The sequence below is a fragment of the Lepidothrix coronata genome, unplaced genomic scaffold (genome assembly GCF_001604755.1).
Source record: "Lepidothrix coronata isolate B3197 unplaced genomic scaffold, Lepidothrix_coronata-1.0 Scaffold47, whole genome shotgun sequence".
Taxonomy (NCBI): domain Eukaryota; kingdom Metazoa; phylum Chordata; class Aves; order Passeriformes; family Pipridae; genus Lepidothrix; species Lepidothrix coronata.
Window position 1 is genome coordinate 2,629,794 of NW_016690227.1, and position 27,381 is coordinate 2,657,174.

The 27,381-nt window shown below is 37.3% G+C and overlaps 1 protein-coding gene across 4 annotated transcripts; it reads left to right on the forward strand.

The window, feature by feature from the left end:
- Positions 1-1,412: 1,412 nt before the first annotated feature.
- VSTM2A (V-set and transmembrane domain containing 2A) lies at positions 1,413-27,381 on the forward strand. 4 transcript variants are annotated; one of them, XM_017814936.1, is made up of 5 exons: positions 1,413-2,067; positions 4,358-4,524; positions 5,421-5,471; positions 8,832-9,168; positions 25,619-25,747. In XM_017814936.1, exons 1-5 carry the CDS (start codon positions 1,989-1,991, stop codon positions 25,663-25,665), a joined length of 681 nt encoding a protein of 226 aa, XP_017670425.1. In that variant the 5' UTR covers positions 1,413-1,988; the 3' UTR covers positions 25,666-25,747. The 4 variants fall into 4 exon arrangements, with proteins under 4 accessions (XP_017670425.1, XP_017670427.1, XP_017670424.1 ...); XM_017814935.1 differs by lacking the exon at positions 25,619-25,747 and adding an exon at positions 25,757-27,381 and having other exon boundaries at positions 1,414-2,067; XM_017814934.1 differs by lacking the exon at positions 25,619-25,747 and adding an exon at positions 25,879-27,381 and having other exon boundaries at positions 1,417-2,067.

Sequence of the window (27,381 nt, forward strand, 5' to 3'; positions counted from 1 at the left end):
CAGATAATGCAGGTCCACCACCTTTAAAGACTAGTACTTTTCTTTTGTTTTACAGGCTTTCTTTGGTTTTGAATATATCCATCATGACCTCCTTTGAAGTAATTAAAACTCCGTGGTAATAGGAAATCTTTCAGGTAACATAATTGTTTTCCTATTTGATTTATGGTAGTTGATTTATTTTACTAATTTTTGACTCAGAATTATTGCTATGCTTTATATATGACAACAGTGGAATAGGCTATTACCATGGGGAAATGGTTCCCTTATTTTCACAAATAAAGATGGAAACTCATGGAATTATTAGGAAAAAAAATTAAAATGCAGACAAAAAGGTTGTTTTCCAGTCAGTTAGAATTAGTCCTGTGAAGGAGATCTCTGCAACTATGTCAGATGTCTTGTATGCATACAATAATTTGGCTGGTGCAGTGAGTAAGGTGAAAGTTGCATCTTGTACCATTGTGGAACTGCTGCACTTCTATTGCCAGGAATGATAGAACTTGTTCTGTTGCAGAAAAACATATTGCCCATGCAGACAAAATTCTCTTAATTCGGTATGGCTTGTAGCTTTTTTCAGTTTGTGTTTAGCAGTTACATTCAGCTATTTGGCAGTCTGAGAGATTATCAGGTGCTCTTTTCAGTTTCTATTTAGTCTTTGTCTCATCCTTAAGAAGGTATTTGGTGATTGCTTCGTGCAACAAGCACTTTCTAGATGTCTTCTTACTACAAGCAGCAGGACGACTTCAGTCAGAGAACTTCTCTCAGTGCAGATGTGTTTCAAGGTGTTTTGATCACCTAATACAGTCAAGGTTACTCTCTTGTCTAAACAGTATTAATATACATAGGCAGAAAACAAGAAACAGGGAAGAAAACATTCACTGCAGAAGGAAACATTCTTTAATATGCTGTAAACACCTTCTCTGGTGTACATAAATATATATACATATTACTGTGAATAATCTGTAACATATCAAAATCCATTTTTATCTAGCTAAATATTTTTTTCTGCAGAAATCTGTATAATGCCACCTAAACACACTCTAACTATCCTCCTCTTTATCTGTCTTTGAAGACAAAATGAAGAACATTTTAGTGTAATTTGCTAGAAGCATAGTTATTTGGAGCAGGCAGTAGTGAGTGCGATAGGATTACTAAGTAACTATTTTCCCCTCAGACCCTGTAAAAGGGAGAGGAAAAGGAGAAAACAGAAACAGCTTAACTCACCAAAAATCAAACCACTGCATTGCCCTCTTAGCCACTGAGTGTTTTGGGATGTAAGACCGAAGATTACATCAGTACAGTAAAGGTTCCCTTCTCTCTCTACGATCATAAACTGTACACTATTGGGAAAAAAAAAAAAAAAGCGACAAAACCCCCGCAGCTTTACCCCAGCATCATAGCCAGCAGAAGTCAGAACAGGTAGAGGTGTAGAGACTGGGGAGGGAGAGGGAAGGGTTAAAGACATTATCGCAGCCATTAGAGGGAAAAGTTGAAGCAATGCAAGCACGGTAGACTTCTCTTTCCTCCCCTCCCCCCTCCTTTCTTTCCCCTACTCCTCTCTTCCCAAACTGGATCAGTGTGTAGGGAGGGCAGTCATCACGACATCCTGAGCAGCAAGAGCTGACGCTGGGCGAAGCTGCCAGGTAGCTGAAAAAAGGCGCAGAAAGCAGCTGATACTCACTTTTCAACGGTTTGTGTTTTTTTTAGTCTGAGTCTGGACTTCAAGCAACACAGCGCCTGAGACAGCTCATCTGAACCACACTGTGTTGCAATACTCGCTCTTCTCAAGGAAAAAGACTCCATCGAGTAGCAGAATGCTACCAGTGTCGCAGCTAGGGCTACAATACAGAGCCTTTTTGTAACATTAGAAATTGCTTTCTGTTCATATATTTAGAGATACGTACATACACTCATACATCAGTTCTTTCTTTTTTTTGAGGGCATCTTTGGCTTTTTTTTTTTTTACCCTGATGTGACTTCTTCATCTTGGAATGATGGGGATCTTTCTAGCTTATGTTGGATTCATTTTCTTTTCAGTTATGTATATTCAACAAGGACTTTCTACCCAAGGTAAGACCCCTTATTGTCAAATACGTGTGTGTGATTTTCTATGCTAAAATAGACTGAGAACCGAATGGGGGGGGGGAGAGAAAAGAAAGGAAGAAAGGTGAAAGAAGAAAAAAAAACTAAAGTGGGTAAGAGATGAGGACAACAAGAATCAGGTTTACATTTAGTTCAAAAACTTGTCTGTAAATAGGAAAAGAAGTGAGAAGTTTCCTCAAAGTAGACATATAACAGACTTCCTTTACTTGACTGAAAAGAGGGAAATAACAGGCATCTTGCAGAAGAGTAAAGGGGTTTTGGGGAATGGACATGCATGTGTTTGAGTTCTGACAGCTTGTATATAGGCATATATGCGTACAAGAAACACCTCCCAGTGCATGCATAATTATTGCATTTAGACCAAATACTGGATGGCTAAATCTACTGCTTCCCCTAAGACGTTGCAGTCTCCTTTCATGCTGTGTTCCCTTTCCTCTCTTATTATCCTGCAACCCTCAGAGTCAGACCTTCATTTCGATTCTGTGACTGTGTATTTCTACCATTCCCCACCCCCATCAAAAATGGGAGAAAAAGACAAAATCGACTTCTTTGAATACCTCCCCCCACCCCCGCCGCCTTCCTCCCTCCCTCTCCACCGAAAGGCGCGCCTTGCATTTCAAGCAGCCCCGGCGCTGCAGGAGCCGGTTGTTCGGGACCCCGAGGCTGCGGCGACGCTGTCAGCACCATGGACAGATCGCTCCTGGCCGCCCCCTGCGCTCGCTGCCCGCTGACTCGCCCGGTGCCTCAGTCTCATGCCCGCTCCTACCGCCCCCAGCTCGCCGTCCCCTGCTCCCTGCCCGCCTTTCCTTGCCGGCAGCTCCCCGCCGGCTTTACGCTTGGCGGTGCGACTGGGGAGGATGGCGTCTGTATTCCCCTCCGTGTGCCCCCACACCGCTCACGCGCACTGAGCAGGAGGGGGACAGAACAAACAAACAAACAAGAAAAAATCCCCCCAAAACAAACTTACTAGCCCCGGACACGCATAATGCACAGTCCATTTGGCAGCTTAACTCGGTGACTAGCAATCGCTGACTGGTGGGAGTGGGGGTCAGAAAAGGGGACACTGTGAAATATGAAGATAGCAGATTTGGAAGTATGTGTTCCCATGCACAAATAAAAGGGGAAGGAGAAGTAACACTGGTTACCAAATTATCCCACCAATTCCAGGTTGGCTAGGAAGATTGGATAGAGAGGAAGAGGGGAGGAGACAACGAGCAATATTTCCTTCACATTGCATTTCCTTTGCATCATAATATGCTCTAGTCAATCTGTTAACAATGCATAACAGAAAGCGACATTGCAGTGTCTTTCCAAATTTCCTCTTCTTGAAAGACAGCATGTATTTATTACATTGTTTGTCTGTAGTCCCCCTCACTTGACTATCATGACTCATTATGTTGCACAATTTTAAAGTGAGTTATAGGAAAGGATGAGAAGGAAGTAAAGACTGAGACTTAAACAATTAATGATGCCCTGGACTACTTCTATCAAGATTAGCTTTTAAACCTAGTAGTGGTACACTGAAATGGGCAGATTCGGTTTGTTAAAGGGCTGGGATACAAATGTGAAGGTTAATTCTAGAAAGTGTCTGCTAGGACAGAGAAACAGAAGATGAATTGATTTTTGGTTTGTTTATACATAATCTTGCAAGCAGGGGTTCTCAGAAACAGTAACTAATTCAGACAAAGCCTTTAAAATGGACATTTGATGAGTGATTGTAACATGCACTCAGAAGAATGTCCAGACTTGCCCCTGCCAACAGCTGTTTCAGCTGGCTGCAGAAGGTTTAACAACTTACAGGTTTCCAGCTCAGCCCTCCAAAATACAAAAAATCAGTCTGAATTTTTGTTTCTCTCCTAAATTGGTCTTGCACAAAATCCCTCAGTGAATCTGGTGAAATACTGCATTCTGCCCAAGGGTATTTGGACCTAATTATGTGAAACTTCACTAGCCCATGGGTGCAAGCAGGGGGGTCTATAGCATTTCCTGTGAGCAGAACTGAGAGTGTAAAGAGAATGGATTTGTGCCTAAGGGAGTACAAACATATCTAGGTGTGAGAGAAACCAGGGAAGATAATGTGTGGGAAACTGGAAAAAAAAAATAAAAGAAACAGAAAAGAGGGAGAATGAGAAAAACAAACAGTGATATTAAAAAGAGAGGGGGAAGGAGAAACAACAAAAAAGGCAACACAAAAAGCAGAGCATAAACAATCAGTAGGTAGCAAGAGATCCCAACATATTATGCATTTGTTTTGCAGCAAAATTCACAGAGTTTCCCCGAAATGTCACAGCCACAGAAGGGCAGAACGTGGAGATGTCTTGTGCTTTCCAAAGTGGCTCCACTTCGGTGTACCTCGAAATCCAGTGGTGGTTTCTGCGGGCAGCTGAGGACCAAGAGGCTGGAGCTGAGGTGACAGGCACTCAGGTACTAATCCTCTGCCATGGATTCCTCAAACCACCTGGAGAATGCCACGGAAGAGAGGAAAGGGGGGAAGGAAAGAAAGGGAGGCCAGAAGGAAGGACCAGAGAGAGGTTCTGTATCTCTCCAGGGACTTAGTTTTGACCATGAAATAACAATGCAGGAACCTGCAGACAAAAATGCCCACCTCAAGGGATGGTGCCTTTGGTGCCTGTCACTCCCAGAATGCAGCTAGGGATGCTCACAAAACCACGCAGATTTTTCAAAGTCTAATTTTTTTTATTATTTTTCCCTCTGTTTCTTTTTTTTTTTTTTTTTCCCTCTCTTAGATTTTCCCTTTGGAAAGCAGCTGTTCAAAGACTGCTTCTTGTGGGAATTTTTTATTTCCCAAGTGGCAAGATCCTACACATGCCCTCCAATTTACAGCCAGCACAGTCGAGTTGGCAGCCGTAGGTAGCTGCCACAGGAGGGCACGCTCTTGGCAGGGGTGGGGAAAGTAGGAGGGAACAAATGCCCCAGAAGAAGCAAAAACCCCAAAATAACACAGCTGCGCAATTTCATCCTTCCGAACGGGACAGGAGGGGCCATGTCCACTTACACTGCCATCTGGGGCGCTCTTCCCCGCCTTCGCCTTCGCTGCCCGCTCCTCACCGGTCTCGGCGTTCAGCTGCCCCGAAAAGACTCCCACGCCAGCCGGGAGGGAGGTGGGTCCGCGGGGCAGCGCCCCTCGGCCACGCATCCCGGCTGTCCCCGCTGTCCCGGGCTGTGCCCGGCGCGGCCCGCAGGTGGCAGGCGCGGCGCGCCGCTGCACGGGCTCCGCGGAGGGTCGGGAGAGGGGCGCGGAGCGGGGCGCGGAGCGGGGCGGGGGCCGGCGACCCACGGAGGCGCTCCTTTCCCTGCAGGTGGAGCTCCTGCCCGAGCGGGACCTGGACAGCGACGGCACGAAGATCAGCGTAAGTGTCGCCGCAGGGTGCGGGCAGCCCCCCGCGCCGCCGACCGGGGGTCCCTTCCCCAGTAAAAGCCCATCCCTCGGAGGGCCGAGTCTGTTCCTGCCCCGCATCTCCTCCCCATTCTCACTGCAGGCTGCAGGAGGCTGGCAGTCCGCAGCTCAACGGTTGACTCGACGATCTTAGAGGTCTTTTCCAACCTAAATAATTGATTCTGTGATTCTACGACTTCTTCCTTGCCGGCCCAGGCAAGGTGCCAGGGCATCCCTGCCCCATGCAGCCCCCCACACTCCTGGGCATGGAGGCATTGGCCAGCATGGCACAGGCAGTAGACCACTAACAGACTCTGTGCACCAATCCTTCCTTGTACCTCTTGTTTTCATTTACTCCGGGTAACTGCTGAGCCTGCCTTAGCACTCCAAAGCTGGTTCTAAGGCTGAAATTTGTCTGTGAAGCTCCACTTCCCTTTAACGGGGTGTACAGCTGTTTAAATGGGTGCTTTCCCAGGGCCATGCCCTCTGGCAGAAAGAAAGCTCAGAAAGACTTTGGTCAAGACCTCCCTCTTGGGAGTAATTTCCACTCTTGGTCCCTGAGACTCTAAGAAAGTAAGATTCTGACACCAGAGTTACCAATCTGCTGTTTGGAGATTAAACCAGAATGTTGTCTCAACAGAATTATGAGTAGCGTTACTCCAGCCCTTGTCCAGGGAAAGGAACTCTTCCTCAGCAGACCCACGTCCTGAGTCAGGCACAGCCACAGGGCTGTTTCTGACCTCAGAATAGTTCAGACCCTCCTTCCTCAGCATCCCAAGAAATGTATAGTGGTGGGGTCATGGTGTGGTGCTCACTGCAGTGGAAAAACACAGATACTTAGCAGATACTGCAGCATGAGTGTTCTCTATGAGCCCAGAGGGGTTTTCCCTTTCTCCAGTAAAATCCCTTTGGAAGTGCCTTCTAGCTACAGCCAAGGCTGTAAGTACCAGCAAAACTTAAACCAGCAACAAATAGAGGTGGATAATTTCTGTGAAATCTTTTACTCTGCTGCTTTTGATGCCTACAAAGAACTAACGAAATAATTACATCAGGTCAAAGTGCAGCAAGGTATAGCTGAAGGGCATTTTTAAATGAAAATTGAGATATACTATGTTCAAAACAATACTTATTCTAGCCATACTTACATTTCCTATGATACTTCTCACCATACACTATAAAAAATTTGTGCCATGGGCCGTATATTCAGTTACATTTGTAGACTATCTTACAAATTAGGTCCACATGTAGACTTTGGATACTATTCCACTACACACAGGCCTAGCAGACAATTCATTACCTATCAATACTGTCTCCTTTAAAATCTCTGTAGTAATCCATAAGAACTGAAACACAATATAGGCTTTAAAGCTTGTCTCATCTCTGAAGTAACAAATCTCTTTCACTGTTTATGATAATAATTCATAATAGGGTATTTATAGTGTTTCTATAAGCTTGCATAAAACATTTATTTTACATTTGTAATAAAAAGAAAGGCAATGTTTCATAGATGTCTAAAATCACTTTTTACAAATGTAACTGTTTTTTCTTTTTTTTTCTGAAGACATACTCAGTGTCCATGAGTATTACTGTAAATTATCATCATGAAAAGAAGAAATAACTTTTAAGTGCATTTAGTAATCTTTAAAGAAATCCTAAAATATACTGAATGTTTGCTAAAATACACCTCTTTATCAGTTTTAAATGATAATCAGGGACAAACTGAAAACATGCATATGTGCTGCCAGCAACAATTTCTAAATTTCAAATGCAAAAGCCAAAACTAATCCTGTTTTTCACCAGTGCTATGCAACACTGTTAACTTTGTGGCTATTGTATGGAAGCAAATGAAGGCAAAATATGACCTATGCATCCTCTTTCCATTCATATGAAACTTCTTTAATACTTTTGCTGAACATAAACTGTTCAGGAGAGATATATTGTTATTGAATATGGTTTAAATAACTATCCAGCACTTTCTGTGTAATTAATATCACACATATTATGTTTCTAAGTGTGCAATCCATACTTTCAACTCAGTTTGCCAAGTATAAATTCAGAGCTGGGTACAACACAACAGACTATACAGTCCATCCAGCACCTTAAAGCAATAACATATTCACAAGTGTTGCTCTTCAATTTATCAAGCAGGCAGAATAGGTGCTTTGCCAACACTGGTGACTACAGTATGCCAAGCTATCAGAAACAATGTTTTCTACAATCACCAATACCATGTGCTAACTTCAATCTAACAGTTCTCCACTTTTGTTAACTACCGTGAATTCATCATCCTGATGTTTCCTTATTGCCTGTTATTGGTATGGCACAAAGCAACCTTTACATCCATGTTTATGTAACAGTGAAAGTAAACCATGTTCAGAAGTTCTTCAAAGCTGAAGTTTTAGAGACCACTGAACATGTTTTAACTGGCTTCTGGTAGGGAAACAGATATTCATTCAGATAGAGAGTAAAAGAACATTAATGAAATATAAACTCTCTAAAGTGATGAATATACAGAAGGGAACCTGTGTTAACTTTTCCCAATGCATCTTAATACCTATCACATATTTCTGAATGTATAACTTACGTGTTTTAATTATCTGAAACAAAAATGTTATGTTGCCTTCAAATATTAAAACCAATTAAAAATAAAACAGAAGTCTTTTTTCAGCTGACAACTCTTAAATCGATCTTGAATATGTACTGATATAGAACTTTCAATAAGTACGTACTTATATAAATGAGACAAAATAGGCTACTTGACACAAAATGTCTTGTTATCATTAACAGACAAAAAATATCAAGGCTTTGGATACACTTTAAGGAGATAAACTGAATGTCAAATATACAGTTTCAATGTAGTGAAGAGTACAAACTAATCTAATAATTAGTTTTTAACGTAGTTTAAATCTTGGAAAACATCTCCAGTAAAATTGTTAATGCACTAGTTCAAAAACTGAATTATTCAATTAAGTCAACTAACTGGAAAGGTTTAACCAAAGAAGTGCACAGATACCAGGTTTACATAAGAAAGCTCATTAAGAATATTCATGATCTTAAGCAATTAATTGAAATGAGCATGGTAGTTTTGGTTATTTGTCTGAGGCTAATTATATTTCAGAGGAAACCATCTAAGCAAATTTGGAAAGAAAATGTCAGGCATCCTCATAGACACAATTAGCCATACTCATCCTTGATGTAACCTCCCTGCAGAAAGCACAATCACACCATTGATTAATTTGGCACTATGTCAGTAGAGTCAGTAGAGTTTGCAGAGAAAGAAAAATTCCTGACAACATATTTGTTTCTTTGTTTTCTTTTCCTGGCAAATTTGCAGACAGTGAAAGTACAAGGGAATGACATCTCCCACAAGCTGCAGATTTCAAAAGTGAGGAAAAAGGATGAAGGCTTGTATGAATGCAGGGTGACCGATGCCAACTATGGAGACCTTCAGGAATACAAGGCCCAGGCATTTCTCAAGGTCAATGCTAACAGCCACTCTCGGCGAATGCAAGCCTTTGAGGCATCCCCAATGTGGTTGCAAGACATGAAACCTCGTAAAAACATCTCAGCAGCTGTCCCAAGTAGCATCCACAATTCTGCCAATCAGCGTGTGCGTGCCACCTCCAGCCCTGGAGCAGCAGCCAAAATCCCCAAACAAAGTCCACAATCAGGTATGGTAAAGCATTTTGAGCTTTCATTTGATTGCTTACCAGCATGCAAAAGGAGGCTAAATCAACAAGGTAACCAGGAATTGTGACTAGGAAGAGTGTGGTGCTCAGTTATTCCTCCTTCTTTCTGGTTCTATTCTTCTTGATATCTGCTTACTTCCTAAAATCTGAAGAATGAATTTCCGAGCAGAAGAAGCAAAAAAACCTTAAACTTCTGTATGCGGATTTTATCTCAGCTGGTTTTATCCACCTAGGGCTAACTCTCAAATCGAAGTTTAGCTTTCCCTGTAGTGTCTGTGGAGAGAGAGGGCCATGTCAGTGAATGACTCATTTCATTTTAAGATGGCTGTGCATGATAAATTAAATAAAACACTCATCCAGATGTGTTTCTTCCTAAGTTATTTTGCACCAGTCACCTAATTTTTGTATTTCCAACATTTGGTGAAATTAATTTACTTTTAGTATCAATCCTATTTTCATAAGGAACTTGTCTTCTAAATCTAAGCAAACCTTAGATACACCACATAGTTTCTCTGTTGTGTAGGATTTAGAAAGACCATGGGTTTGTCAGAAAATGTGTTGTTGTCATCTGCAAGTGCTTGACCATCAGCTTTAAAACAAGGGTTGAAATGGAAATGCCACCATTCTCTGTCATGTAGAAATGAACATACTACACATTTTGTTTGGGGGATTTTGTTCAGTACTATATAAATAACCTACTATCAATATCAGTCTGCATTTTCTACGTTGATACAGTAAAATTCACAGTTATGCAAAGGCTTATGAATATACAGAAGGTGCAGCACTATATGATGGCAATAGAGAGATGGACAGGATAAAAAATTGAGACATTGAAAATTATCAAATATCCTCTGGAAAACAAACTGTGTAAGTTGAAGGGTTTCTGAGCTACTTCTGATTACACTGAGGGCCCAATGTAAGGCAGGAAATCACAACATACCTTAAAATATATAATGGAAAATAACCTAATTAACTCTGATGCATCATTTTTCTGCTAGTGTGTTATTAAATAAAAAGCAGTGAATATCATAAATTTAATAGCACATCTACTGTGAAATCACTTTCATCTTACAGGCATACTATTAGAGAAACTTTTCATAAGGAAAATACATTTCATTACAGATTGGAACAATATGATTATTCATATGAAAATTCTTATATTTGTATTGCTCCTAGAAAAGCTGGTGTTATGTGCTACCACTATTTTATTTCTGTATACATTTTTTAAGCTTGTTTAAAAGTTACATCCAGTTCTCCTTCCCTGAAATTGAGCCACTTTTATATTTTAGCTCTTCCAAAAAACATCTAAGCTGTTAAAAGAAAACAAATATTTCAGTTTATATTAAACCATCATTCTATCATTGCTTTGCTCTCAGATAAATGTATATACTGCTTATTTTCCATTGGACTTATACATTTCAAAGCAGCAGACTTTTCTATAAATGGAAAACTCTGGTTTCTATTCAGTCTATGTGAAATTAATTAAAAGAGTTAGAGGTTTATGAAATATGTAGCAACAGACTACACTGCATTGCAGCCAAAGTATATAAAAAAACAGCTAATCCACTAAATCATTTTTGATATATAATTGAATCTATAGTATTGTTTATGTCTTTAGTCCAAGAAATATCTTGACTGATTACTGGACATTGGCAATTTGAGAGCAGTAGATTATTACATGGAAAGGTCCCTGTAAAAAGAAAAAACAATACAGAAAAACTAATCCCTTATTTTTCACTTGAGCAAAGATTACTGCAGATCAAGTGCAGACAATCACAATCATAAATAATTTAAAAATTAAACCGATAAAAATATAATTTATGTTATAAATTCATTTTTGTTTATGAAAAAACACAGGCAAACTCTGCATTCATCAGAGGTGTAGCTTATGTACTGAAGAAACAGAGTGTACCAAAAATCACTGTTAGGCCTAATTTGAATTTAATAGTCGCTTGCTACACTAATTATTTGTGATATTTGTGATGAACATCGGTTTAACTCATGAGAACCAAGATTTACTTTCTTTTACTTCAGAAAATCTTGGCCTCACTTTTCCAGCTATGGTGAGATTTGGATTTTCACTCCATTTTACAGTCATTCTACACTAACAGAAATAGCCATGGGAACAAAAGGCAGGGAGGGGGTTTAGCTCTATGTAACTTTGAGGAGCAACTTCAGCTGAGGAAAGGGAGATGTCAGTTGTGACACCTCAAAAAAGCAAAAAGAAGTTGTCATAGACATTAACAGTCTTCTTTTTTTGATGCAGAATCAACAGTCTCCTTGTTTAATCAAATGAGAAACTCTTCCCTTCTTCATCCTCATACTAACTATATATATGCATGCCCAGACAGCTGTGTGATTACGCTATACGTAAGCAGTGCATCCATCCAGCCTAGAACACACAATCGTGTTTGAATACAAATGTATCATTATTAACTACATGTTTTGAAAGACATAGAGGTTGATTATGATGTGTTTGTTAATGTTGAGTAATACTGCTTGAAGGGAGATATATTAGTAACCATAGGCAATTGTATCAAATATTCTCCAATATTAGGGAGCCGGTGCATAGTTATTGGCAAGCAATAAATTTTACTGCCATGATCACAGATTATTGTAAAATACGTTTACAGCAATGGGAAACATGACACTCTGAAATTATTGGGAATTCTCTATTCAGCCATTTCTGAAGAGATCAGCTACTAATATATGAAAAATTGACTCTGATTTTATTAATATTTTGTCCCCAACATTTATTTTTGAAAGGTAGATAGCACTCTATTCGACTTCTTCTATCCTGAAGCACACTGCAGAATTTCATTTATTTCTTAACAATAGATATTTAATAAGTAGCTCCAGAAAAGCAGTTTACAGTCATCACCATTTTAAAACATCATCATTTCCCAACTGAATAGATATTTCTGCTATTCTCCTTTACGCAAAAGAAAAAATATCTGTGATAACTGTGAGGGAGCTAAATAGCCAGGGCTGACAAATTAAAGTGGTATGAGGTCCATTCAGTATTTTGCACTACTCTGAAAACACTATGCAAGTGTAAAAAAAAGATATTTATTATTGTTAGTGTAATGGAGATTCAGTATAGGATGAAATAGCTAACAAGAACAGACACTCCCACAGACAGTCTTCATATAATATACTAAGAAGTCCTAAATGACTAACTCAAAGCCAGAAAAGTCAGGAAAGAAAAAGTCAAAGCTAACCCATCTTGACCCTTTCATTTCATAATTATGGACTGCAGCAAATGAAGTAACCCATCACAGCGTAGCAGGAATCTGAGTAATTTGACAGGGTAATCTGCATAGATCCAGAAATTGTCCTATGCAGGTGGAGTGACAGACTTTTTTTTCTGCATAACTCATAACAACCTATCTTGTTCCAAAGGGAAGAGCACAGAGTTATGAGAAATCCTTGTAACTCTAAACAATGTTGCAATTAAATGAAGTCCAAGAGCTAAAATGACTTCAGGTGAAAGGAAGCTAAATAGTCTCCAGGCTGCACCAAATGTCACTGTTTCATGGATACAAATCTGGACAAACTTTGCTGCCTGAATTCAAGTGACTCAACATTTATGACAACAAAAAGGTCTGAAGAATTTGTTGTACTGGGAATGTGTATATCCCATTTGTTGTGCTGGAAATGTGTATATCCTCCAAACTCTTCCTGTTCTGCCAAAGCTCTGTTAAAGCACTCAAAACCGTTAGTTGCTTTTCAGACTCAAGAAGATCAGTCTCAGAGAACTCAAAAAGGGAACAACTACAAATGAAGAAGTGACAATAAGGTTCATTTTCTACCTGCTTACGTTTGGACTCTTCACATTTCTAGCAACTTTTTGTTATTTCATGAAGTAACAAATTCAACTATTAACCTAACTACATGCCAAAACTTCCTGTGGATGATAGCAGAGTTGCAGTGAGTGACTTGAAAAGGAGAAGGTGGTCCTCACCGAAGACAGAATGGTCTGGATTCTTGGCATCATAAATCACAGTGAGAAGCTGATCATCAGACATGAATGCAAAAGAAGAGGATTAAAACATGTTTCATCTGTCTGTTGATACTCATAAACCGATGACATACCTTCCTGTCTCCGTTTTAATCTACAGAATCTAGGAATCTTTTATTATTAATCTATTTTAAGCAAAAAAATTATGTCCAATTTGAAATCTTCTGAGATATAAACCAACTTCTGTGTTGTTGTTTTTTTCTTTTTTATTTATGTTCCATCTCCTCTTAAAGCAAAGGAACAAATGTCTGCTCTAGCCTCCATCAAGGTGATGGCCAGCATTACTGTTTTCTTCATTTAGAGAGTCTTTAGGTTTCACAGTTACTCTTTTAGAAACTATGAATATCCATAAGGTTGGGAGGCACCAACCATTATTGTGATTGTGGCACAACAAAAAGTCAAGTCTCTGTTTTCTTAAGACTGCATTAAAGCAAAAGCCAAGCGACAGTTCTGTTGTTATTCAGCTGTTCTCAGAAATTCTTGCAAGATGATAATGCAATGACTATCCCATTTTAAACCCGTATACACTGCAATCTCTGCTTCTACTTGAAATTTACGCTTTCGTTTCCTCTTCCTGAAAAGAAGCTGCTCCACCTTTTTTAGATTCTCTGAAATAATGGAATAAGTTCAAACCATGTTAGTTGATATAGCCCTAATAACTAGTTAGCTATCGACCTTGGAACTGTAAACATCTTTTGAGAAGTGCTAATCTTCTCCAAATACCTTAGATGGCAATGCAAGGTCTTTATAGCAGCTAACCTTTTTTTTTTAGGCCAAGTCTTCCAATATAGAATGAACTCACTAATGTCTTATGTTTCTTTCAAAAACCCCACATCTTAATTCCTTATTTTTGCATAATTACTGATCAAACAAAATGCATACAAATACTTAAACTCCCGTTCCTAGTGCTTAGTTCATCTAAACGCAGTAACAAACAAACTCTTCTCAGCTTATCTGCAGTTCTAAGTCCTGTCACACGCAAAATGGTATCTGCTTTTTGTAACCATCCCTCACTGCCATTGCCAATCACAGATACTACACTACTGTCAATTTCTGTTCCTCTTATAAAAGTACAGGTTCAGGAACTAAGGAGAGAAATCCCTCAGAACCAGTATGTGTTCATTTTTCTTGTTCTACAAGTTTGAAGAGTTATTAGATCCCATATGTCCATACCAGACTGAGTACTTGGGTATGCTTAGTTATAAACATATCCTCTGTGAAATCTGAGATATTATTTTCAACCTTAAGTATGCCCATAATTAAGCAATAATGATAAATCACAAGAGAAAATAGGTTTTCTGAGATTTCCTGAGATAATAATGGAATTTGTCATTAAATATATGGCAGCTCCACTGTAACTTGTATTTCTGTAAAAGTGATGGTGTTTGGATGCTGCACTTTTGTGTCCTATGATGCCCATCAAGAAACAGTGAGAGCAAACACAGAGGAAACTAAATGTACAAACTATAGGAAACTAATTTTGTCCTTCTCCATCTACAATGTAATTTTTATATGCACATGTATACTGAGACCTTTCCTTTTCTTTTAGTAACATTAGCAGTGTGTTTCACTGCCCATCTGTCATTGCTACATATGCACTTAATCATATCTCTTCCTTTCTTTTAGCTATGTAAAAATGAACCTTTCAGACTAACCTCACCTTTGGAACAAAAGTCATATACAAAGATCTGGTAGAAGACACCCTCAGGAGTTCTCTCAGTAGCAAAATCGCAGTAATTTTGCTCTACATGCCTGATATAACTTTATTTGGTAAATAACCACTAGATTGCCCACACATGCAGTAAACAAAGAGAAAAATATAAAGGAAGAAGAGAGAAAATAGGGAGGGGGGAGAAGCTGTGTATGATTTGTTTGTCAGTTCACTCAAATTGCTTTTTATTACTTCACAATCAGACAGCTTGCACTGGGTCGTCAGAGATTGCAGCATATGTGACAGGGCCTGCTCTTGAAATAACTGATGGGATTTCCTTGCTTCAGAACACAACTCATTTGTTACTTGACAGATATACAGTAAAGCAGAGGATATTTTTGCTTCGGATGAGAAACAGGAAGTTTCCCCTCTGTGGTGCCCTACTTCATGATGAAAATCCTTTGCATCACATAAAATGAAAAAGAATGGGTGCAATTGTCTCCTGACTGGAAGGGATACAACTGTTCTGAAGTTTAAAAAACATCATTCATCTACAATAGCAAAAAATTTGGCTCAATGAAGATGAAGATGACTTTTCTTCTACTCATAGAGTGAATTATAAGAAAAATCTAAACTTTGCCCAGCATGTACCACCTGAAGATGTTTAGTACGGTGAAGGTTTCTAGGAACAGAATGAAGGGAAGTAAAAATCTAAAAACTGCTGTTTTCATCTCATTTAGATTCAGGGGGAGAGGGCATTCTTGGTGGTGGGTTTTGTTGCGTCAGAGTTTTTTGTGTTTTTTCTTCAACCTTGATTAACCTTTTTCTAGTGCTTCTCTTTGCAATCTTAGGTCAGACTACCTCGAAAGCTCAACACTTTTAATATTTTCTTATTCTCTGGACAGGGAGTTTACATTTGATTAATTCAAAAGCTTCAAAGATATTCCAGACACATTACCATCTTTACAGCTACAGTAATAATCCTTCTTTGTTGATGACAAAGCTGAATGGCATTTGAAGAGCAACTAATGACTTTTCTGTCAGCCTTGAGAAGACTCTTCTCCAAACTCTCCATTTTACCCTATAATAAGGAAGTTGCAATCATAGTGTTTGGCAGAGCAACTTGCTATTCTGTCTGTGTATGGGTGTTCTAGTCAGATCCACCTCACTGAAGTTTGTTCCCCCATCTACTGTCAAATGCTACTGTCTTGGAACAAAGCTGCTGTAAAAATGTGAAAATTAGATGCACAGCCACATTTGCAGTGCTTCAAACATTCAATCTATGTGTTCATCAATCAACAGAAATACAAAGAGCAAATGTGAATGCTACTTCTGCTACCAGTCCTGTTTCTACTGCCATTATTATCTCAACTGTTGTTGCCTGTGACACTGACTGAGGATTTTAGCCATCAAATCAAAGTTATGGGGCTATAAGGATTATAAAAGTGACTTCTACAAGACTACAGAAGATGATGTATCCATCTCCAGTTCCTTCTGTGTAACTGAAAAAAAGAAGAGTTCAAAAGTCAAGATGTTTTTTCAAGGAGCAATAACAAGTCAATCCTGAAGCCAAGAACTAGCAGTAGGTCTCACGGGGAGCCATACATTCAGATGGTGCAAAGACCTTTACTAGAATAATACTGTTAGATATTATGACTACAAAGAATTGTGCCTGTCTGAAACACTGCCAAAACAACAGGTCAATTACTTATTTTGAAGTCAATTGAATTATTCCCACATATACAATATCTAATAATCAGGGACCATCTTTTACCTGAAGAGACTTTGAATATCAATGAATGATATTATGATTGAATCCACATCTCAGAACTGTAATGAGAAAGGTTGAGAAAATCTGAAATAAAAGCAGGAAAATTCAATAATCTAGAATATGAATAAGATAGAATTAATACAATATTTGGCACAAATACTTAAGCTTCATTCTCACAATACACCACTTTCAAACTAGTGTACTGTGGTTGTAGGCACAATACCCTTTTTTATTTTATTTTACTTGTAACACAGCAATAGCAAGGGTAAAGGTTTTGGATTGTGAACACTGATTTAGCTCTTACAGTTTAAAATATTGCCACCCAAAGTATCTTTCTTGCTCCAATAGAAGTTATTGCCCCAAATTTGGATGGCAGAAGGAAATAGGTGTCTTCTCAGCTTTCACAGTTCACAGTGTCAAGCCTCTATATTGCCATAAATGCATAATTTATAAGCCTCTATGACAGCTGATAAACTAAAACACAGAGTTGTTAAATTGAGATAAATGAAGAGATGGCATGGTGTTTGTTTCTATCACACCTGCTATTGGGGGTTTAATTTCCATAAGAGGGGGAGTCAGAGAGATGGAGTCACTGTCATCTTAAACTGCTCCAGCTAAACCCATTAAGAGCTTGTGAGTCACAGCTCTTAGACAGAGGTACCTTCTGTTAATCAGAGCCATTGTTCTAATCTCTAAAACAACTGCATCATCCACCAGGCAAACGAAGGATCAAAGGAATGGTCCCTGCCTCAAAACACTTACCATCTAGGAATCAGACAGAAGAAACCAGATTCACCCAGTGGGAGTTTAGCTGGGTTCCATGAAAATAGCTCTTATATAAATTATATAAATAGAAGGAGATCAGGTTGACTGTACGTCAATTATGAGCCTAAGTGTCAGGTGTGAAAAATAAGAAAAGGGATTCGATATCACATGTTGAAATATTTACAAAAAATTTAAATTTTCCTTCCATCTGTGTCATAATAACTCTCTTTATATTTTTTTTTATGACAGTGCTGTTGAAATTAATAGAGTAATATTAAGTATCACCCACTTAAATTTTCTTTCCAATAGATGAAAGAATTAACAGGGTGCAAAAAACAGAGGAGCAAAAAGACATGTCCAGTTTTAGTTTTCTTCAAATAAAACTCTCGTTTTTATTGTATCATTCAGAAATGGCTCCATTAAGAGTTTAATTACTAAGTGGCATATATCAAATATACACACACATATATATATACATTACTAAAATGCTGAGCAATTTGTGTTGGAGTCATGTTTCGTTACAACAGCAGAATTCAGTTGCTAAAAGAGTCAATTGAATAGTTTTTGTTAACAGCCTAAATTCGACCTTCATTTAGGATAGTGCATAGCTATATGCAAGTATACGATGGAGATGGGTTACCACAGGACAGTCAGAAAAAATTGCATTCCTTTAGAATCAGCCATTTCATACAGATGAATACAAATGCAACAGTTTTTATTTTTTCTACCACACATTAAAAAAATTCTAGGACATTTTTTGTCCATGGTTTTCAGGGTTACAATAAGAGAGAAAGGTGCCCAGTGCTGATAAGAGCAGTCAAAAAGCATGCCACCAGTTGTTCTGAAACAATACCAGTCGTCCAATTGGGGGCTTGCATTTGCTTGAGCTTGCACCCCTTCCCCTCATCTTTGAACTTGTTGCAATGGGCACTGCATACTGGCCTGCTTTTCAGTTTTGTTTAAATAGCTAACTCTGGTATTTCACAAACTATTTGCAAACACCTCTTTTAGCAACCTTTTCTCCAAAAAGTACTCTCTCATTAAAACAGCTGAAGTCAATGCATTGCATTACTTATACACATGAAGAGATTTGAAAACTTTGCAAGCTAAAAACACCAAATAAAGGAAGGAAAAAAAATAGAATGTCTGCTACAAATGGTTGATGCTTGGACATTTCTGACTCTGAGACCAAAGTAGGCAGAATCTCATTGTCCTAAGAAAGTCAGGTAGGGAAGTTTGAGTATTAAGGTTAAAAAGCTTCCATAATATAGTAAATAAATGATGATGGAAGTACTCATAGTTTTACATACACTGAACAGTTCAGAGACATCAAGGCCTCACTATATCTTTGGATGATCACATGAAATTTAAAGAAGTTGAGCACATGCACAAAAATGTTTCTAGCTGCTAGAAGGAAATATAGACTTCTAAAGCTGAAAGTTGTGTCCCTTAGCTTCAAAAATCATTATGACTTTGACACGCCTTACCCCACATATCGCCTGCACAGACAATTCATCAACAATTCAATTCACCAAATAAGAATCTAACTACTTGAAATGTTACTACTCTAAATTTGTTTAGGAGAATATCATATGAAAATGCTAAGGAAATTAAAATTTCAGAAGCTGAATTTTAGTGGGACAAACTGCTCACATACCTAGACCACTTTCAGACCAAAACAGCCTAAAAAGTTTTCTAAAGAAGCATAAGCATTAGAATAAAACTTAGGATAACTGCTACAAAAATGAATGACACTTGTGAAACCAGTAGAACTGTATCAGGATTTCCTAATCATATTCATATATAAGGTATTATTTAGTACTGAACTACCTAAGAACAGAATTTAAACAAAGCTATATATGAAAACAGAAGGAAATGCACTGCTGAGAATGGAAGTTGTGCATTACAGGATAAAGGACGTAAGAGAGACCAAAAATTACACCTGAAATGGATTAAGTCAAGTACACTATCCAGTTCATCTTTCTGAAAAACTGTGTTCAAACTCAACAGTTATTTTTGGCTGGTTTTATCAGAACAGTATGAAAATCTATACATATTGATGAAATTCCCATTTGAATTATATGTTTAGGGATCTCACCCCTCACTCCTGTCTGTTCAAAGTGAAAGGATGGCAGGGTTGAAACATTTTGATGATCTCATTTTCATCTTTGAGAATGACATTAGAGATCCTTTTATCTTATTCATAGTGCATGATTGCCCAATTAGGAAGCCTGGTTCTACTCACTAGGTAAATAATGAGATACAAACAAGAACACTTTTTAAAGAATTAAAAAGAGAATGATGACTCTCAGATATGTTTCAATAGAAGGAAAAGAATGATGAGATTTAGTTGTTTCTGTGGGTAGGATTTAATGTAGGAAGTGATGTAGAAACTAGCCTGAATGTAAAATCCCATATTTGTTCACACCGATATACACTTAATTTTACTTCTGTCCATCTTGGCATTGTGAAAGTGCAGAAGTTATTCAAAGTTCCATTCTTCTTTCTTTTTTTCTCCTTTCATACTGCTGTTTGTTCTCCTTTTATAGATTTACTATGGCTTGTTCTGAATCACTGCCTGAAGCCAAGTATCATTTTCCTACATGCTACCTATATTTGAAGTCCCCTCAGGTTTTTTCTTCTCCCAAGTATTACCATCTCAAATTTACATTAGAACATGACTTCAGGTGTAGCCGGCAATAATTTAAAGGTTGTGGCCTGCCTTAGCTGAGAAAGAGCTCCAGGGGTTATTGTGGCTCAAGTTTCTGTCAGAATTCTCCCTTCTATTTGGGGTTGGAAAGTTGTCACTTTTTTTGCTCCATGACAAGGTTGAACACATCTGTTCACCTGGGCACCTTACCTAGTGAAAGCTAAGGATTTACCATCCATCTAGAATCCCATCCCTCTTCCTTATCTGCTCTTCTAGACGTCCCTGACAGATAAGGAACAGACATCAGATGAACAGCACTACACACTGAATGTGAAATCTAAGTAGACTTCAGGGAAATTCAAGACATAACCTATTCTAAACTTCAATCAATTTGGAAGCAGCTTTCTTCCAAAACACAAAAAAAGCCACAAAAGAACCAACTAAAATCAAACCAACCAACCAACCAAAACAAAGAAAAAAAAACCCAAACAGAAATTCAGAACTTTCTCCTCTGGTGTATAAGAAAAATTCATTTGCTCAAACAGCAATTTGCAGTAGTTTAGGCTGATTATTGTACAGCCAATGGAGAAAGATGGAGGGAAATCTTAAGCAAAAGGATCTGCATTGAATCTGATATTTACTGGTCATCTTCTGTTATTCAGTTCCTCAAAATCAAACACAGATGACTGAGCCTTAAAACACACATGAGAAGTCACTCCTCTGAAGACGAAGAGGGGTATATATATCTCAGCAGTATAAGAGACATATATACAACAATGATTTATGCAATTCAGAGGAACAAGGATGATAGCAATTGACAGGCCAGAGAGAAAAAATCTATTTATTAAAAACCTGTGTGAGACATATTCAAATACAACTTCAAATAAAATCAACCATACTTGATTTTATTTATCTTTATGTATATGATACAGCAAATCTCCTCCAAGAAATCTTATAGTTAATTTATGTCCCCAGTAAAATTAAGGCAAGTATCTCATGCAAAATTATGATTTCACGTGTTTTCAACTGGGGCTCACAAGAAGGTTATGTAAAATCCAACATGATAAAGCAAAGCAAAGCTAAGTGTTTTAAAACAGTAGACCAGACACTTAAAGATGGAAAACATCAGCACAAATTCCTGAAAAATGAAACTTCCAAGATTTCAAAAATTAGTAGAACAGCAAAATTAATTCATATTCAGCACAATCCCATATATACGTAAGGATATTTTGGTATAATGTAATACATACTGAGAATCTAGGATGGATTTTTGTGTGACTGGTTGTATGTCTCCTGTACTGGTCAGCACAAAACAAGGACACTGCTCAGGCATTGATCAGTGGGTTACTAATTAAAGGAAATTTAAGGATACCCTAACTAAACTTATATGTTTAAAAAAATAGTAAAGTGTTGTTGAATTTGCAGATTCCTTCTGTTATTGATATGAGAATATGCTATTCATTGTATGCCTAAATGTAAGAAGGCAATTTTCAGAGTCTCTGACAGGTATGAGGCTCAGAATGCAGGAGGCTATTATGTCCCAAATCTTAGAAAGCGCAGATGGAAACTGCTTAAGACCCAAGGTGGTTAACCATGCAAGGTACTCCTACAAATAGGAGATGCTAAAATTGGTAGTGCCCGAGGCAGCTGCTTAGTTTACAATTCAGTGTTTCATCCAGTTGTGAGAAAATGAACGGGCAAAATTATTCAACCAAAAAATTATTCAACTTTTCTCTGCTTGTCTCCCAAAATCCCATGTATCTTTACACAAATTTTGTCTGATCAATATCGTAGTGAAAGCCAGGGACTGTAGTCATTCAGGCATGGAATGAGTAATTACCTTTTTGATCAGTTAGTGTTTACTAGAATTTATAACTTCTGATGGTTTTATTTTATACTTAGATGCTCTAAAACTGATTTCATTAACAAAACAAAATTGATGTTTACCTGTGTGGTCCATACACTGTGAGCCACAAAATACGCTTCAGTATTTCTGACAGAGATGCTTTTATTATTTTAAACATTAAGGTCACAATTATTTATCACAATTTTTTCTCTCTGTATTCCTAACCTTTAAGAAAACCATGAATTTGAATAAAACACAGTTTCAAACACCTTAATGGCATGAACTACTCTTTCATGCCGTGGCACAAAAACTTATCTCGTAATCACATGCCTTTGGCAGTATGGTACTTGTTTACAGGAGAAAGCTAAGTATTTCATAAACATTTGCTCTTTTGGATGTGTGTTAGTAGCAGGAAGTAAAAGAAAAATAATAAGTATTTACATTTCACAAGAGGAATTTAACTGGATCCCAGTGGCTGATAGGTGAAACTCTGAGAATGTCTGACACACACATCAAGTAAAGTTTAATTAATAATGTAGAAACAAAATACACATACATTATACTACGCTGCTTCTTCTGAGTTACTGTTTTTGAGGGTTACATAATTGCAGCCCAGTTTTACCCAGCGTTGTTGAAGTGCAATAAAATTTATTTTAGCTGTCCTTATGTTATTAGAAAATAATGCTTGAAATGGATACATAATGAGTAATCAATTTATCAAACTGTCAGACAGATAGACACGTTTTAACTTACATTACTTTGCTCACAGTTCCAGTGATTCAAGTCTTGGTCAGAACAGTACACTAAAATACATCTGCATGAAAAGTCTGAATCTGGATACTCTGAATTTTCAAGATATTTGAATTTTCAAGATATTTTGATTTGGATTTTGATGTGTACCTTGCCTCTGACATAAGTTTAAAATGGTGGAACTGAGTCTCTGATTTAAGCACCCCATGACTTTCAGATTTGAAGTCAAAATGGAAATATCTGAATATTTTTGGTCACATCTTCTTTGAAGAGGAAAAACAAAATAATAAAATATGAGCAAATAGAACAGAAAAAGAAAAAAGTCTAAAAAAGCTGCTTTCAGTTTCACTATGTGCTCATTCTTCATTGGCAGCTTTCACTCTTTCAAAAGCTAAAGAAACACTTGGGTTCATGAAAAAACAAATACAATTCTTTTTCACATCTCTGGGAAAAAAAACCAACCTGAATATACTTAAACTTCAATTTTATTTCATAAAACATCACTGAAAAGATGAGACCACACCTACTAGCCATACATGTCACTGCATGTTGCAATTTTATTTGGGCTGATATATTATTGAAAATTTATCTGCTTGGGTTAGACAGCATTTTGGAAACTATTAAACCAGATTAGGCTATACTAACGGGTTCCCAAAACTTCACAGAGGACACTGTCTATGACAATTTTTTCCAACAAACCTAATAGCCTCTTTCTTCACATTGAAGCTGAAATTGTTTCAGTTGTTATTTTCCCTAAATTTTTTCTCATGTTCAGAATTGCTTTAGCCTGCGTTTACTGCTTGTACTCTAACCTAAATCCCCTGCAAGATAAACAGACTTGTTTTTTAGAGAAGAACATGTACGTAGAACAATTGGAGGGAGGTCATGATTTATGCAGAAATTGAACACTATAAATTCAAAGGTTATCATGAGTTTGTATCATATATTACCCCCTAATTTGGGGATCTACAGATTGTCATATTGAAAAAAGAAAAAAAAAAACAAAAATCAAAGAAACTTTTCCCTGCAAATATTTTCCACTGTGAAATATTTTATCAAACTTATTTTATATCATACTGTTTCTCCTCCACACATCTTTCAAATTCAAAAATCGCAACACTATTAATCGTTAAAAAAACTCTTTTAAAAAAAATATCCATGAGATTCTTCTGAGTTGTATTATACATATTTTCTGCAAAGGAAATGTATCTCCAAAGACCTCTTTAGAGTGGTCTTGAGCCATGTATTTCCCTAGTTCAATCAAAAAAACCCTCATTTCAATGAAATAAAACAAGTGAAAATAATTGAATACATCATGAAATGATCTAACATTAACAAAGGTTGTAACTAAGTTCTGCTAACCTTATTAGAGAAAGAAAACCCTTTATAATAATCTGTCAAATTACAAATTTTACACATTGTATAAAGAGAGAACAAATCCATACTGCAACAAAACCCAAACTGACCTCAACCCTGAAGTTCAAGTTCATAAATACTACCTGTTGAGAACAAGCCCCAGAAAGAAGTCACAGTCAATTTGCCTGTGTGTTTGCTTGTTCCTAATACAGAGCAAGTGTTTTGAGATGCTCAGAAAAGTGCTGCAGTGTACTTGAATATTGCTCAAGTAATAATGCAGGTAGCATTATCAGACGGGCAGGAGATAAGTAGGCTTCCCATACCTGTTTTCTTTCAGTAGGAACTAAGCTCAGAGTTCCCTTGGACTTCTTTGAAACATCTCAGTAATGTCTTTGAGATGTTTCCATTCAAAAGTTAATATTCATTTAGAGATTCAGTTCACACGTGGATAATTGAAATATCACTGTTACTTAGAAGGTTTTGTGTATGTGACAGAGGACTAAGAGTGCTTCATGGCAACTGCTATGTATGCAACATCTCGCATCACATATTTACTAAAGTAAGCAGTGTTAATCTAAAATCTGGAATTTAGTTTAATCCCCATTTTTGAAGGGAAAAATTTACTGAAGACAGGGACAGAAACACTTCTTGCTACACTTATAACCATAGCAAGAAGATATAAAGAAACTGTGTTACTGATAAATATCTGCAAGGTTTAAAAAATGCACTTTCCTGGAGTTCTTTTTGCTTTCGTTGTGTATAGTCTTGATGAGGAGACAAATGTGCTTTTTGGGGCTGCAATGAAATTCATCATCCTGCTTAGTAATAAATTTTTTACAAAAATAGCTTATACATGATCAATAGATTTTTTTTTTTAACTATTTATCACAAATCCATCATTATCATAGACTACTTATAACACCATTATTACTTCGTTGTAGAACTGATGCCTGTAACATTAATACTTTCCAAATATACAACACAGATATAAAATCTATTGATCATGCATTAATCTGTTATAATTGGAACTCCTATTTATAGTGGAACCAAATTAAATTTATGGTTTTCACCTCATGTAATATGTTTCAAATTTGGAATGTGATTCTATATGATATAGGGAGTTCCAATACTTATATCCAAATACTTATATTCTTGGTGTGTGGACATTTCAGTTTAATTAGTCTAGCCCTGAATGGTTTTTTTCTGCTAACATGCTTAAATATAAAGTCACGTGTTTAGAAATAATGATATGTACCATTGTTTTCATAGCTTTATTTAAAAAAAAACCACTGGGAAAATCTAGTTTCTCAAAAAAAATAATCCAAACACTTTGGCAATCTGTTTCCCCCTTGTAAATAGCACAGCTATTTGCCAGGATCTCATCCAGTTTACAAGAAAACACTCTTTAGCCACTAGATGATTTTGTTGTAAGTAATCAACGATGTGATGTTGGAAATGATTTTGTAAAGAACACTCTGAGATGGAAGGTGTTTGGGTTTGTCCCTTTTAGTGTATGGTTTCACTGGGTAACATTGTTTAAAAAGACAGATGAGAAAGAAAAGCAAAGCAAAACAAAAACCTTCCCTGGGACTGAAATACTCTGTATGTGTTGTTATTTGCAGTGCATGCCAAGACATTCATGGGCACCAGAGCCAACCTGGCGAGCTAATTAAATATATAAATGTATGTGTTTAAAACAGCCTTATAAGGAGCATTGGAAATCTGCAAGATGAGCGAATATCTTATAACTTCTTCCGCAGGTGCGAGGATAGCTACAAGCCATGGACTTTCTGTCCTGCTTCTTGTTTGTGGCTTTGTGAAGGGTGCTTTGCTTTAATCTAAAAGTGCTGACTTTTTCCAATATCACTTTCTCTTCTTAAAGCAAAGAGCAAATCGCCTGTAAAATCCACGGAGCGGACAGCAAAGTTGACCCTAACCTCCAACCACCACTCTGCACCCAATGTACTCTAAATCTCTACACAAGGAGCACCTTCTTCAGGAAGTACAAACAAAATTACTAAATAAATAAAATAAAATAAAATAAAATAAAAATTATAAAAAAAGAGAAGAGGATACCACGTTTTCTTGATATATCTTATTTTCTTTGGCGTATCACTGATATTTTATTTGAAGAGAACTGGTGTGATGTAATCAAACGTTTTGTAACAGCAAGACCTAGTTTCCTTTTCTTTCGGCAAGGAGAAGCCTCATCCTTGACTTCTCAGGGGTTGGCCTGCGAGTCATCAGTATTACAGAATTAACCATGGATGACATTTGGTTTCCTACACTGAAAGAACCATTCCAGCCTGGAAGCAAAAAGAGGCCAAATAATGAAACAAACTATAGTGATTTAACATCGACCCAAATAAAATACATGCAAACTTTATCAAAAAGCCTTTTTTTCCTTTTTTTTTTTTTTTGGCATGAGAAATAGAGAGGAGAAAATTAATTCCACAAAGCAGCTCAGCAGACTAGAGGATGTTGTTTCTGGAAAACAAATGAGGGTATTTTTCTTTTGAGTTTTTTTTTCTTTTTCTTTTTTCTCTTTTTAATATATTATTCTTTTTCCCCTGTGAGTTTTTTTCCTGTCTTTTTGTTTACTTCTTGTTCAATGGTGGCTATTACAGACTTAGGCCAACCCCTGATGATTGTGTGGAGGTTTATATATATACATCTTTTTTTGTGTGTGTGTGCGTTCTATATTTCAGTGTGTTTTCTCTAATTTTGCAACTCCTGTATATGCAAAACTAACTTAAATTCTGTAAATTGCTTACAGTCTGTGTGATATAACTTCAGAGTAGACATACTTTGGTCCTCATGCAAGCCAGTTTTTAATATTATCTATATGTCGTGCCACCGAGAGACATTTTAATTTCTTTTTTTGACAAAACATCACTTTTACTTTGTAATTTAGTAATGTGTGGATTTTGTAATACATATTCTTCACTTTGACTGGTTTGACTCCCTTCAGCCCTCTGTTTACTCTGTAAATGCACATTAAAATTTGTTATGGTCTCTAGACAACAAATTATTTTAGTTTGTATGTTGTGTTGGAGTTCAGATGCTGAAAGCTCTTTTAACCTGTGATGTTTATAGAAGATGAAGTGATTCAATTACTAGAGACTGTAAAATGCAGGTTTGCAGTCAAATACTGCATGTAAAGGAACGTTAGAAACAGAAAACAGTCAAATAAACCAGAATATGACTTAAAGGAGGTTTTTTTGGTAAAGAGTTATAGGAAAGTGAATTTATTACACTGATAAACTATATTCTCATCATGGTTCCTCTACACGGCCAAAGAAGCGTTTTTCTTTGCTTTTTCTGGAAGTGGATTTTCGTTACTCATTGATATTCTTAATTAAAATATTTTTGTCTGTGAAATGAA

Excerpts from the sequence above, each read along its gene's own strand:
- VSTM2A (XM_017814934.1), top strand. The coding sequence starts at position 1,989 with ATGATGGGGATCTTTCTAGCTTATGTTGGATTCATTTTCTTTTCAGTT. Across the intron at positions 4,525-5,420 it reads CTGAGGTGACAGGCACTCAG|GTGGAGCTCCTGCCCGAGCG; the intron begins GTACTAATCCTC and ends CTTTCCCTGCAG. Across the intron at positions 9,169-25,878 it reads CAAACAAAGTCCACAATCAG|CAAAGAGCAAATCGCCTGTA; the intron begins GTATGGTAAAGC and ends CTCTTCTTAAAG.